The following is a 13,006-nucleotide window of genomic DNA, read 5'->3' on the forward strand; positions in this document are numbered from 1 at the left end:
TGACTACGTGTTGGTTCAGGATGCTTCTGGGACTGATTTGCTGAGTTGCACATTTGTTCTCAAGTATCACTGGGATGACTAGCTTGAGAGGAGGTCTATACATGTACTGTTCGCTTTAGTTGGCATTTAAGGTGCAAAGTGAATGCCACCAACCAGTGTTTGGGGTGTTCCTCCTCTTTAATGCTATGCTCACATATTTGGTCAAAGTGAGGACCTGTCCTTAAACTCCAGTTTAAAAGAGAAAAGTCTGACACCTCACTCAAAATTAACTTGTTAGAGTTGAAGAGGATCTTAGCCCTTTCTGTTGAAGAGGATCTTCGCCCTTTCTTTTGAATGTCCTTCCTTTTGTCAGTGGCATTCAATCTGGAGATAGTAGATACTAATATCACAACATTCTTTTTTTCCTTTTAGTAAGCGAGGGCCGCCAGGGGATTATGAAGCCCATCTTTAAGATTGAAAAGTTCTTCAAACATCCTTCACAAATACCGTTTGGTTTGGGTGGGAATCTTGCTGCGCTAACACTGTGAAGTGGATTTGGTTGAAAGAGGAATATTTGCAAGCCTAAACAATAAAATAAACATTCATACTGTTATCCATTGCTTTAAATCATTTTGTTATGGTGGCAGAAAAGCAAAACTCCAAAATATTATGTGAGACACAATCCCACCAACACGATTGAACATAACAGTCTAGGTTCAAATCAGGCACTTGAATCAGTGAGTGGTCAGTGTCCAGATGGACGTTGCACTGAACAGTGTTGGAGTGGAAACCATGCTGAAAACAGTTAATTAGGAATCAGAATTCCCCTTAATTATAACACTCACATACTTTCAACAAAAGGGGCAGTAAATAATATCTCTGAGGATGTATCAGAATAGTTCTAAGGACAGGCGAGTAGAAAGAGGTTCCACAAGCATTATCTCCAGAGCATTTCTCGGTCTTCATCTCTTCTAGAAAAAAACTGGGCAGACTCTGAACACAATAATTTTACCATCATATATAGGTTTTAAATTGGTCAGATGCCTGATTAAAGCCCCATACTTAACTTGAAGAAAGTCTTGCCTTACTGAAGATATCTCCATTCTATTAAATACCTACTGAGATCTGGAAACAATAGAATTGTGTTCTTTGTAGAACACCGCCTTTTTCCCTCACTTCGCTTAAGGTTCAGAATCTCTTTGAGTGGCTTTCCCCAACTCAATCAATAGGGTACCCTCCCCTTTCATGAACCCTAGAGAAGTCTGTAATTGTCAGTTTATTTACCTTTCAAAAATATGGTTGGGCGCACAAGAGAAAGTCAACATCTGAGCCAATTGTGCCCAGTGGCCAGGAAACACACAAGGCCAAAGGCCAACTTCTTGGCCCAAAAGCCTTCCAGATACAAATCAGTGAAAGATCAGTTCAGGTTCAGACAGACATGACCACAGTGTTTTAACTCAACCAACAGAGCTAGGTGGTACCACTTCCCCAGTTAGCTTAGTTGATATGGAAGTCGGCCATTCATAGAAGAATAATACTAGTAGCCATGCACAACCAGAATCCAAAATACTGAGACGGACAGGCTAAGCAGGCAATAAAGCGCCTCACACGAATGTAAAACAAACAAGCATTTGCAATGCAATAGGTCTCGCATTTGCGAGAGCTTGAGCTATTGGCATTGTAAATGACAATGCCTTTTATTTATGTGTTTTGAAAAACTCGCAAGTGGTGCATAAATACGCACTTTGTACTTATAGTCCTTGCTTAGGGGAAGAAAGACTGGTAGTAAAGCAGGCACAGTTACTGCCAGCCTTGCTTCTTGTAAGCAACGACAAATGCGAGGCCTAGTGTATTACAAACGCTTGTTTATGTCCCATTCACAAATGCAATAAAAGCCTCGAAAGCATGAGGATTGAGAAAAACCCACCCCCTTGTGCTCTGCTGCAGAATTTGTGGAAAGTATGGAAGGGTACTGGTGTTTCTTGTGGCACCCTATAGAAAAACGCCTATGACTTCCTCTGTGAAGCAGCAGGAGAGGCTGAGAAACAGTTTACAAATTAAGTCCTAGAAAATAATACATAAACTACTGACCTGATTGGGGTTAAAACAGTGTTTATGAACTACTGCTGTCCTTTTGTAGCCATTGGGTTAAGCAACTGTTATTGCTGCAACAGAGTCCATTACCACAATGCAATTTATACAGGGAAATAAATTGAAGAACTGACAGCCTGCCTGCAGAGAGTGCCCAACTATGTTGGCCTCCTTTAAGGAAGTTAACAGAACTTGTAACATTCCTTTCATGAGCCAAGAAACTCGTTTGAACAGGAACGGTTCGTGTGGTGTGTGTCGACTCTGCTAATCAGCCTCAATGGACAATGGGAATGAGACAGACAGTCGATCAGTACTATGAAAGTGCCATGCCTAAATTCTGACCTACAGCTGCAATATAAATAGGATTGATTTCATAAGTAGTTTTATGGATATATTTATGAGCCAATGCAACAAGAAGGGGGAATTAGACCCTGAGCATATATAAGTCTGCAATTAATTTTACATGACGTTTACCTCTAAAGTGTAGAATAGCCAAGAAGGTAAAAGGCGAGCTTGTAGTTATTCTAAAACTAACTGGAACCGACCCAGGTCGCCGACTAAATTTAGTGAGAGTGACTCAACGGGACTCTCAAAGCACCCCTGCACTTTCAAACCAAGATGCGTTGGAACATGCACTGTGGATTACCAATACCCGTTTATCTCAAAAGCCTCTGAATACACGCAACCGGACTTTTTATTTGCTCTAGATCTTAGAGTGGCATTTCACAAACAATTAAGTGGTACTGGCTGCATGCTAACTCTATTCTCGATCCGCTGAAAGTAAAAAGCATTGGCAAAGACAAAAAGCCTGGAGTTAAAGAGAGGATATGCACACAGCATTTCTTCAGAAGTACGTCTGACATGTTAAAGCGAAACTTACTGGATTTGACCAGGGTTGTTTAGGAGTGTATATGAAGGGCTCTCAGCAGGCAAAAGTGACGTGTTTTTATTGGTAACAGTGTCTTGCAGATCGGGGCGCTGTGTAGGCAGACCTAAAAAGAGTTTCTCAGAGTTTCCATAACTAATAACCTCCTCACTTTCATCGATAACTTAATGCATTTGAGCAACTGTCTACAAAGCCATGGATAATTATATTGCATTTGATGATGTAATAACTGGATGCGTTTCAAGTACGTATACAGGCGGATTATTAAACCTCACAAGTCGGCGATCCGCCACATTTTAAGGACTTCACTATCATTTCTACTCAAAAGGGTATGGCAGCATTTTAAGTTTAGAACTCTACATGCGCATTTGCATTTTCCGAGTTTCTCTTAAATATGCGGCTCCCTAATTAGGACACAGAGAGTAAAAGAAGGAACACAAAACACAGCGTGTGGAAGGCAGAAGACGATGCACTCGCAGCGTGTACTGAATTTACAGCTCTAAGGGGCGGCAGCCAGCCCCCGCCAACAGAGGCCCTGTGTTTAGGATCATTAACATGTAAACAGTGTCAGGTGCGAGACACGTGGCACTGACCCGTCCCCATAATGAGAAGCGATACAGAGTTTGCTAATTTAGATGAAGCCGTGAACAGTGCACCTACCTTAGAAGTGCGAGCCGAGTCAAAGAAATAAAGGCCTGCTGGGCTGGAGGAATGCTGCCGGAGCAGCGAGGCAGACACATCGGACCCGCGGATGCGGAGATCGACTCCCGCCGGGGCGATGTATAACTAACTGTTCGAGAAGAAGTAGTTTTGCCGGCGGGGCGAAACCAGGAAGTCAGGCATCCTTGCCCGTGACATGGGCGGGGCCTGTGACGCGGCCGGAAGTGGCCGGTGATGCTCGTTGTTGCGGGGCTCCCATCATGGAGGGAGAGCCCCGCGGTAGCGTGAAAATCCAGAGAAGTGCCCCGCGTGTGGAGACGCGCCGGAAAAGAGCACGGTATGTGGAGGGGGGGATCTGTGTGTGTGCACGCGCGCGTGTGTGTGTGTGTGTGTGTGTGTGCGCGCGCGCACGCGCGTGTGTGTGCGCGTGAGCCCCGTGAGTGGTGGGGGAGGGGGTGCGTGCATGCGTGTGTGTGCCTGCCTGCCTGTGTGTATGCCTGGGGGGGAGGGGGGGAGTGTGTGCGCGTGGGAATGTGTGTGCGCATGCGTGACTTTGCCTGTGTGTGATTGCGAGAGCATGTGAATGGCAGGCAGAGGATGTGCACGGCGACGTGCGCGCCCTCGAGGGCAAATCGGACAGCAGAGGCTCGTGCATGGACACTGTCTCACATTCCCCCGAACACGCCAACATAAGTTGTCGAGCAGACAAAGCATGCTTCGCATGCTTTTTAGGTCTGCTCGACCTAAAAAGAGTGGAGAGATCTTTTCAGACATAATATAAACCACAGATCAGCCTATTTGCAACACAGGAAAATGCTAAATGTTAATGTTTCACATCTAGGTACCCTTAATACCTGTCATTCGGTAATGCCCTGTCGTTAGACTATTCAGGAAAATGTGCATAGGTATTTCAAGTGACAACAACACTATTCCTGGCCGCACCTCAATGGCCTAAACAAACATGGTAATGGCACAAAACAATGTGATGACACTCTCAGCCTATCAGGACTTGTTAACACGCAAAAGCAAGACATTTTTAGCCTAGCAGCATGGTTCATGAGATCCTTGACTTAACACCTGTGACTAACACAGAGAACTATGGAGGTTCAAAGAGGAGCTAGAGGGCCAACAAGAGCAAAAATGCTAGACCATCAAAAGGAGCAGGTTCATACAGTGGTGTCAAAAGTTAGAACTCTGGACATTTGGACATAGGATGCTGTAGTGGTTAAGTATTCCACCCACCTGCTAGATGAGGAGTTTTCATATGCCTTGCTTAATGTACAGCTCAGTTTGTCTATACAAGAGGTGTTAGAGGAAGATGTTTCTTCTTCTTGTGAGTGATCAAGAGATGCGTTGAGAGGACAAAAAGGATGGCTCTGCCGATTTTGATACCCACAATATTGTAGAACTTAAATCTGGTGCTAATACAGCTCAAAGTCTCCTTGCAAGCCTATGCAAAAAGGGGGCTCACATTTAAAAAAAACTAAACAGACTTTGATTAATGAACTTTACACTACTTCCTTGCAAAGAGTTGGTGAGTCACATGCACTCCCAACACAACTTTACTTGCAGATACATAAGGGCAGAGGGGTGATTTCTTCCAAAGGTTATTTCTCATTTTCATGTCAACCAAGCGATACAGCTACCAGTATTGTTCCAAAACCCAAGATCTCAGACAGCAAGGTCACTTCTCTTACTGGATGCCAGAAGGGCAGTGATGTATTACTTGCAGGAAATAAGCAAAGTCAGAAAACGAAACCAATTTTTCATTTCCATTGCAATGACAAGCAGGAGCTTACTGGTCACCAAGGAAGTTATTGCAAGATGGATAGTCCAAATATCCCTATTGCAAATAAATCAGATATGTTACGAGACAGCAGGTGTAGCACTGGGGCAATACCGAGGGTGCGCTGGACAAGAAAGATGAGAACAACTCTGCCATTCATATCAAATGTCTCCATAAATGACATCTGTGTGGTAGCCACGTGGTCTTCCATGTACAACTTTACAAAATATTGTGTGGATCAAATCTAACAAGGCGGCATGAGTGGGACAAAGTGTTAAAGAATCTATTCGCAAGTTCAAACTCATTCCAAGTGGAGGGAATATCTCTATATAATCGAAGCACAGCCTATGATTCCAGAAAAGATTCCGGATGCTAAATGAAATGGATACTTATCTGTAGTAGTAGTATTGCAACTTGAAGAACCTTTTTTGATTCACATGCAACCCTCCCATCTTCCTAGTTAAGCAGTTTATTTGAGGACAGATAAAGTAAAGAAACTAAAGAAATAAAATTAGGAGGCAAGGACAAGAGTCGCCAAAGAGAATGATGGCGTCTGACATCACAAGGGGAGGACAGGATACTAAATGGTAGACCTCGCCCAGAGCAAAAACAAAAAAGACTACAAGAGCCCATTCCAGACTCAACCATTAGATAGAGGAATGATACCTAGCATGTGAATCCCAAAAATTCTTCGATCTGTAAAACTGCCCTTAGAGGTAAATAACTATTTTGTTACTGCTGACCTCTGGCCAGGAGACGAGATTCTAGCAAGTGGGACATAAAGGCTTTGTAAATAATCTGTTGTGTTCTGGAGTTTTCATAGCAAGTTTCTAGAGTGGCTGCTTTTCACTTGTGTTAAAAGTCCTGAAATCTATCCATCTTGCAGGCCACTTTTTGGCCTATGGCTAATGCTCGCATTGCATGGTGGATTCCTCCTGAATTCACCTACCCTAGATGGCCGGTGCCCTAACGATGAGCCTATTTCTCCAACCATGAAGCTGTTGAAATATTTTAGCATAAATATCACATTTTCCAGTGCAGCATGTGCAGTACTTCTTCGGTTGGTATTTTAAGATGGCTTGAATCGATTTGACGGAAGGGCTATGCCATTTATTACCAAAGCACAGTATTGTAGACTCAGTAGTTTGCGGGTTCCCATGGTAGTTTGGGAGTGGAATAAATAGGTAATTCCTACATATGATAGAGACTACTAGCTGCAGATTCCTTCACGTAGAATTATCCCCAGGCGTAAGACTGAATCTGAAAAAAATTTGCCCAGCATCCCTGCGCGCCGTTGGGGCGGCATCACGCAACTCCACCCAGGCGTTGTCCCCATACGTGACGTCAGCGAGGTCACATAAGTCCCACCCCTGCGTGCCTACGTCAGTTTTTTCCTTTTCCACGTGCAGCGCGATCCTGATCGTGCTCTGGGCCTGTATAGGCTTTTCCTTTTCGCTATTGCGTGTCTGTGGGAACAGTGTGCAAATGCCTTCGGGCTTTAAGACGTGCTCGTCTTGTGGACGCCTGATGTCGGTGACGGACCATCACCCCATGTGCATGTGGTGTTTGGGGGAACACCACGACTTCACTGATTGTGAGGCGTGCCAGCAGATGAAGCCGAAGTCCCGGCGGAGTGCCGGATGAAACTCCTCTCGTCTCGCCTGTCCAAGTCGGCGCCGTTATCTCACCCGGCCCCTGCGGAGGGTTCTTGAACCTGCTGCCTCCCTCGTCGAGGGCGTCCTTCTCCCAGGTCGCGAGAGCATTGCTCGCCTGTCGGTAAATGTCGAAGTTTGTCCTGAGGGTCGGTTTCCGGCCTGTCGGGGATGTGTGCCCTTTGCGGGTGGTGCGGTCCCGCGTGTCGTCCCCTTATCCGCCGTTTCCTGGTGTGGGGAAGACTAGAGCCGAGATGGAGACATATGCAGCGGCTTTGCAAGCCTCGCTGGCTTCTCCCCTTCCTCCTTCCCCTCCTGGGACGTCAGCGGATCCCTTACAGTGTGCGGACCCTCCGTGGCATGGCCGGCGGCTCCAACCCCCGCGCCGACTGGCTCGGAGGATGTGGTGCGTTGGGGTGCGGCCCTTCGGGGTTCCCTCCTTCGGACCACGGCGCCTCTGCTTTGCCGCAATGTCCTGCCGGAGTCCCTGTGGTGTCGTGGGAGGGAGCCGGGGCTTGGGACGCACTCCCGAGCACCTCTAGGTCCTCTGGACAGGCGGCGTTCTTATCCGAGGTGACGCCGCTTCGGCGGCTGCTGGCCCTGGCGGCGCCACAGGGGTCGGCGGAGGGCCCTGACCCCCGTCAGGGGTCAGGGCTGGCAGGGGACTGCTTGTCCCTCCCCGGGTCCCTCTTGTCACTCCACACAGGCGGCTGCCTCGTCGGAGATCAGGTCGGCGCCACTCCTTCGCTGCATCAGCTCCGACCCAGCCCTGTTCTCCTGCACCGTGCGCCGTGTCTGACGCCGCCCAGCGTCTCCTCCGGCACCAGATGACGACTATGTCCTGCCTCAGATTACGGACTCTACTGCGCTAAGCCGACTTCGGGTCGTTGACTCGTCTTCAGACACCTCCTCTTCTCCAGAGGTTCGGCGTTTGCTGAGGTCATTCTCACTGGAGATGGGTGCCGCGTCGTGGCTTTTCCGCCGATGTCGTCCAAGGGCGGCTCCTCACCATCTCCGCGGCCACGGTCTTCGCCATAGGAACCGCAGGTTCTTCACTCCTCTGTTCCTCTTCCTTCTTTCCGGACATGGCCCTGCCCTCCTCCGGTTGCCTTAGCTTGCTGCCATCACCTAACGAGGAGCTGCTTTCCCCTCCGCTGGGCCCTACGGAGGCGGGTGCGGCTTTCGCTCGTGCTGTTTTCACGGCTGTGGGAATTTGCACATGGGTGACCCAGCTACCCATTTCCCCGCGGATCATCTTCTGGAGGTTCTCCATCAGGGTTCTGAAGGCAGGGTGCTGTTGCTTCCCTTTGAGGGTTCACTCCATTATTCTCACTTGGAGCCGTCCCGGAACGGGGGTCCGGTGCCCCAACACCTTCTGCACCACCATCATCCGGTGTGATCCAGTGTGTCTTTCCCTTCACCCCTCTACCAGAGGCTTCCTTTTGCAGACTGCCTTTCCTTCTCTGCCGCCGCTGCTGTCTCCCCCATCACGGGAGGCCCGCTGGCTGGACTCCTGTGGGCGCAATATGTTCGCCTCAACAGTGCGGCTCTGCGGGCTTTTAACACGCTGTGTGTTTTGGCTCTGGCCACTTCGTGTTTCTGGGACTTGGCAGAGTCCCTTATGTCTACTGCTTCACAGGAGGGTGTCTGTGTTGATTTGGGACACTATGCGTTGGATGGCCGGGAGCTGGCGGCGTTTATTCTTCGCACTGCTTTGTACATCTCTGAGGTGCTAGGTCGTGCCATGGCTTCTTCGGTTGCCCTTCATTGCCATGCCTGGCTTCAGGACAGTGTGTTCCCGGAAAACGTTTGAGAACGGTTGGTGGACCTTCCCTTCGATGGTGCTCTTTTATTCCATGCCCCTGTGGACTCAGCCATCTAGAGGTTCTAGGCGGGGCTTCGTTGTCCTCCTCATACTCCTTCTCCTCCCCCTCAGTGACCTGCGAGTTGATCTGGTTCTTGGAGGTGTTCTTCCGTTTGGGCGGGTCGCTCCAGTTGTCTCTTCTGTGTGCTTCATAGCCACTCGAGCCCTCCTTGTTGGGACTGTGGTTCTGTTGGCTGTTGGCCAGCCCTTCTTCACCGTTGGTTTTTGCTTTGGGTTTTCTACACCATGCTGGCCCTGAGATTGGGCCTTCTGTGTTTTTCCTCTCTGGCAGCTTGATAAGCCTTCTGCAGGGTTTTTGCTGCAGGTCTTTTCTGTTGTCCTCTGCTGCAGAAGATTTTTTCCTAAGAGGTTCCCATGTCTTGGGACATGACCTGCCCTATGTGGGGTAATGGTGGCTGTTATATAGCCCTGTATATGCTTGGGAGCTGTGGTCGCCTGCGGGCTTCTGCTCTCCCTGGCGTTATAGTATATTGCAGATGCAATCTTCTTGCTAATGCTTTGGACTAGCTTGAGTTCCGCCCCAGGGTGTTCTTCTCTGGAGTCGCTGCGCTGTTTTGCCTGATCTGGCCTGCTGTCCGTGGCCTGGCGTCATGGTCCTGTCCGGTCCCACTTCTTTTTGGGCCATGTGTGCGGTCTCCTCCCTGGGACGTGTCCGGACTCTTCTCGCCTTCCTGCTCTCTGTCTTCAGCTGGGTGTCCTGGGCGTCTAGCGGAACTTGCTGATGCCGACCTATTGTTTTCTCTGCACCATTGTGCCTTCTTGGGTCTTTAGTGGGACTGTCATCCCTCCCTGTCCGCATCTTCCAGTGGGCCTTGCACCCGGTTCTTCCTCTGGTTCCTGACACCTTGTCCCTTTTGCGGGCCCAGTCCGTCCCTGCGGGCCGTTGGACGGTTCTTCCTGGTTGACCTTAAGTTACCCTTTTTGGCTTCTGCCTGTTTGTTGCTAGTGGTGCCGTTCTGTCTGGGATTGTCTTTGCTCTGACTCTCCTCCTTGGGGTCTCTAGGTTACTCTTCTCCTTTGGTGCTCCTCTTCCTGGCCTTGGGCGTAGGTTTGTTGCCTTGTATGAGCGTGGAGTGCTTGGCCTCCTTTCGCCTTGCCTTGTTTCCTCTGCTGGGTGAAGGGCAGGCTACCTTTTCTTTCTTTTTTCCACACTCCCTTTGGGGATGGCGGTCTTCTGCTGGCGGGGGTTCTCCTTGCCTGGGTGGACGGGCTCCTCATCCTGTCTTGGGTCTCGGCGGGTGGGGTCCTCTCGCAGACCCTCCTTTCCCTTGGGTATGGCTAGAGTATCTATTCTACGTGAAGAAATCTGTGGCTAGTAGTCTCCATCAGATGTACAAGTTACTTACCTTCGGTAACAATGTATCTGGTAGAGACGATTCTAGCAGCAGATTCCTTCACTGCCTGCCCTTCCTCCCTGTTCTGCGAGGACTTTTGGCTTGGTCTTGTGCACTTGCCTCCCTGTGGGTGGCTGTGTCTTCTATGGGTACTTTCTTTCCCTCTTTCTGACAGGATGTTCGTCCTGTTTCATTGATCCTTTCCTCCCCTTGTGGGCACATTAGAGGATAGGTTTGTGGGTGCTTCTGTGCCCTTATGCTCTGGTTGCTCCCGGTTGGGGCTTATCTTCCACCCCGCCCCTCCCTCCTTCCCCACCCCCTTTATTACTAGGGTCCTGCGCTCTCTGCTATCCTCTAGGTTGGGGTCTTTTGGCTGTGCCTCTGCCCTTGGTTCCTTGTGGAGGTTGTCCCACTCTGTGATGGGGCTGTGTTTGGGTTTTGTCCTTCCTTGTCTGTCCCGCACTGATTCCCCTTTGTTGTTTTTGGTTGAGGTTGTAGTCCTGCCACATGTTCTCATTACATTTTTACATATGTCCTTTGTCTCCAGAGGGGGGGGGGGGGCTATCTCTGTACTGGCAGGGTTGCTGCTCAGGGCTGGGCTCTGTTCTTTATTCTTTCCCTGCCTTTGGGTACTGCGGTGCCTGGCACTGCTCTTTATGGTGTTGTTCCTCACCATTCCTTTATCTGTTCTTTCGCACACTGTTCCTATACTCGCAGTTTTGTCTGATGACTCCGCGTTGTGGCACGGAAAAGTTATCAGAAGAAAACTGATGTAGGTGCGCCGGGGTGGGACTTATGTGATCTCGCTGACGTCACTTACGCGGACAACGCCTGGGCGGCGTGATGCTGTACACCCGGCATCACGCCGCCGGACTGGAGACTGGATCCGGAATTTTTTTTCCGGATCCAGTCTCACGCCTGGGGATAATTCTACGTGAAGGAATCTGCGGCTAGAATCGTCTCTACTAGATACATCTTTACCAAAGGTAAGTAACTCTTACAATACATATATACCTCTGATGACGATGTTATTGAATATTAATGACTATCCATTTCTACCTCTAGGACATGTAGTATAAGACTCAAAGAACTAAAATATACAATAATTAAATCATTTGGCTAGTTCAAAGTAAATTATAATTTACCTTTTATTTCTTCTAGTGTACGTTGCCATGGGGGACTGTTTCTAGTCTAAAGTTAAAGAGTCGGAAAGACAGTGACGATGGTCCCATCATGTGGGTGCGTCCTGGAGAACAGATGATCCCCGTGGCTGATATGCCAAAGTCACCTTTCAAAAGGAAAAGGTAAGCTTTTCAAGTTGATCTTCCACTACTCATAATTCTTCCTTTTTCATTGTACACTTGATTGTTCAAAGTTCAGACATAACTAGAGCAATGCACAATTTGTGCTTTGTGTAACTGCCAGATTAGTATTTTCAATTTTGACTGTCTCACACTTCCTCTTGAGTTTAAAATCTGTATATCTCTTGTCATGTTTCCTTATAGTGTTTTCAAAATGTGGGTCTTAACTTTTTGCAGATGGGGGGGCGCTAGAGGGCGCCGGACGAGATGGCCGCACTTGCGTGAGGCTCTGTCTAGGCCGATCAAAATTTGCTGATTTATCCTAAATACCCGGCGCCTCTGCCCTGCACCCCGGTGGAGCTTGATCCGCTCCCGTTGGTGACTCACTGGGGCGATCTGCGAAGTAATAGCGGTTGTCCTGCGGGCGCCCGGAGCTGCACGGTCCCAGGCCGGGACGTGGACGGCGGAGACTCCGGCGGGCACAGTGCGAGAGCTCCGCTGAGATACAGGTCCTTGTTGCTGCTGCTGCCTATGAGAGCGGAGCCCAGGTGACGGCGCTTTGTGGCTGCGAGAACGGAGAGGCGGTGCTAACGACGTGATCCCCCGGGAAGGCAGCGACACCTGGAGCGGCCTGGACTTGGCCCTACTGGTCCCGGTGAGTGGGGCGCTGGTGCTACGCTAGCCCGGTGCTGCGGAGGCGGTGCTAGGCCGCGATAGTCCGCGCCGCGCGAGCTCGGGCCGGGGGGGCCGGGAAGGGGACCGGCTGAGGAGCGGAGCGGATGAGGGGGACGATATTTGGGCGGAATCGCACTCTGGGCTGCCGGTGACTCTGAACATCGCCACACACGTGGCACTGAGAGGCCTGTACGGCGCCCGCCATCTTGAGGTCTCCTCCAGCCTGGCAGCTATTCCTTACACACCGACTATCAGCGCGCCACCGACACTGCCTCTCCTGCTATAGTCGCTGTCAGGGAGGGGGCCCTTCTGTGCTGCCTTGCTGCTGCCATAGACACTGCGATTCACTGCCATATCTGCACTGCGGGCCTACACAAAAATTGCATGGCACGTCCTGCCTGCTGAAGCTACAGTGCTGCTTGGCCCGGACGTGGGGTACCCATTGGCCTGGGATTGGACATAGCTTGCATTGAGCGGTGGCTGATATCCGCACTGATAGCGCTGCAAAGGACTTACCTGAGATAACTACTCTGCACAGCTGGTTTTGGATCACGCTGAGGTAGATCACAGTCATGGGTAGGCCTGATAGAAACCAGCCTAAAATCAACTTTGACGCAAAAAAGACTGCGCACTCATCCTCCCAGGCGCCAGCGGACGCCGACCAAGGTGGGGCTGTTGGAGGTACACCTAATCTAGAATCCACACTGGTGGCCATGCAGAAGACTCTGCAATCTATCGAGGGCACCATGGAGTCTGT

At 49.7% G+C, this 13,006-nt stretch overlaps 1 protein-coding gene across 2 annotated transcripts in view; it reads left to right on the top strand.

Moving 5' to 3' along the window:
- The window catches only part of RSBN1L (round spermatid basic protein 1 like), a 350,429-nt gene that overhangs the window by 249,329 nt on the left and 88,094 nt on the right, over positions 1-13,006 (top strand). For both annotated transcript variants that reach the window (XM_086967371.1, XM_086967369.1), the window contains exon 5: positions 11,435-11,577. In XM_086967371.1, the coding sequence (XP_086823497.1) occupies positions 11,435-11,577 (143 nt within the window). The remainder of the gene's footprint in view (positions 1-11,434; positions 11,578-13,006) is intronic.

The sequence above is a fragment of the Lissotriton vulgaris genome, chromosome 1_1 (genome assembly GCF_964263255.1).
Source record: "Lissotriton vulgaris chromosome 1_1, aLisVul1.2, whole genome shotgun sequence".
Classification (NCBI taxonomy): Eukaryota; Metazoa; Chordata; class Amphibia; order Caudata; family Salamandridae; genus Lissotriton; species Lissotriton vulgaris.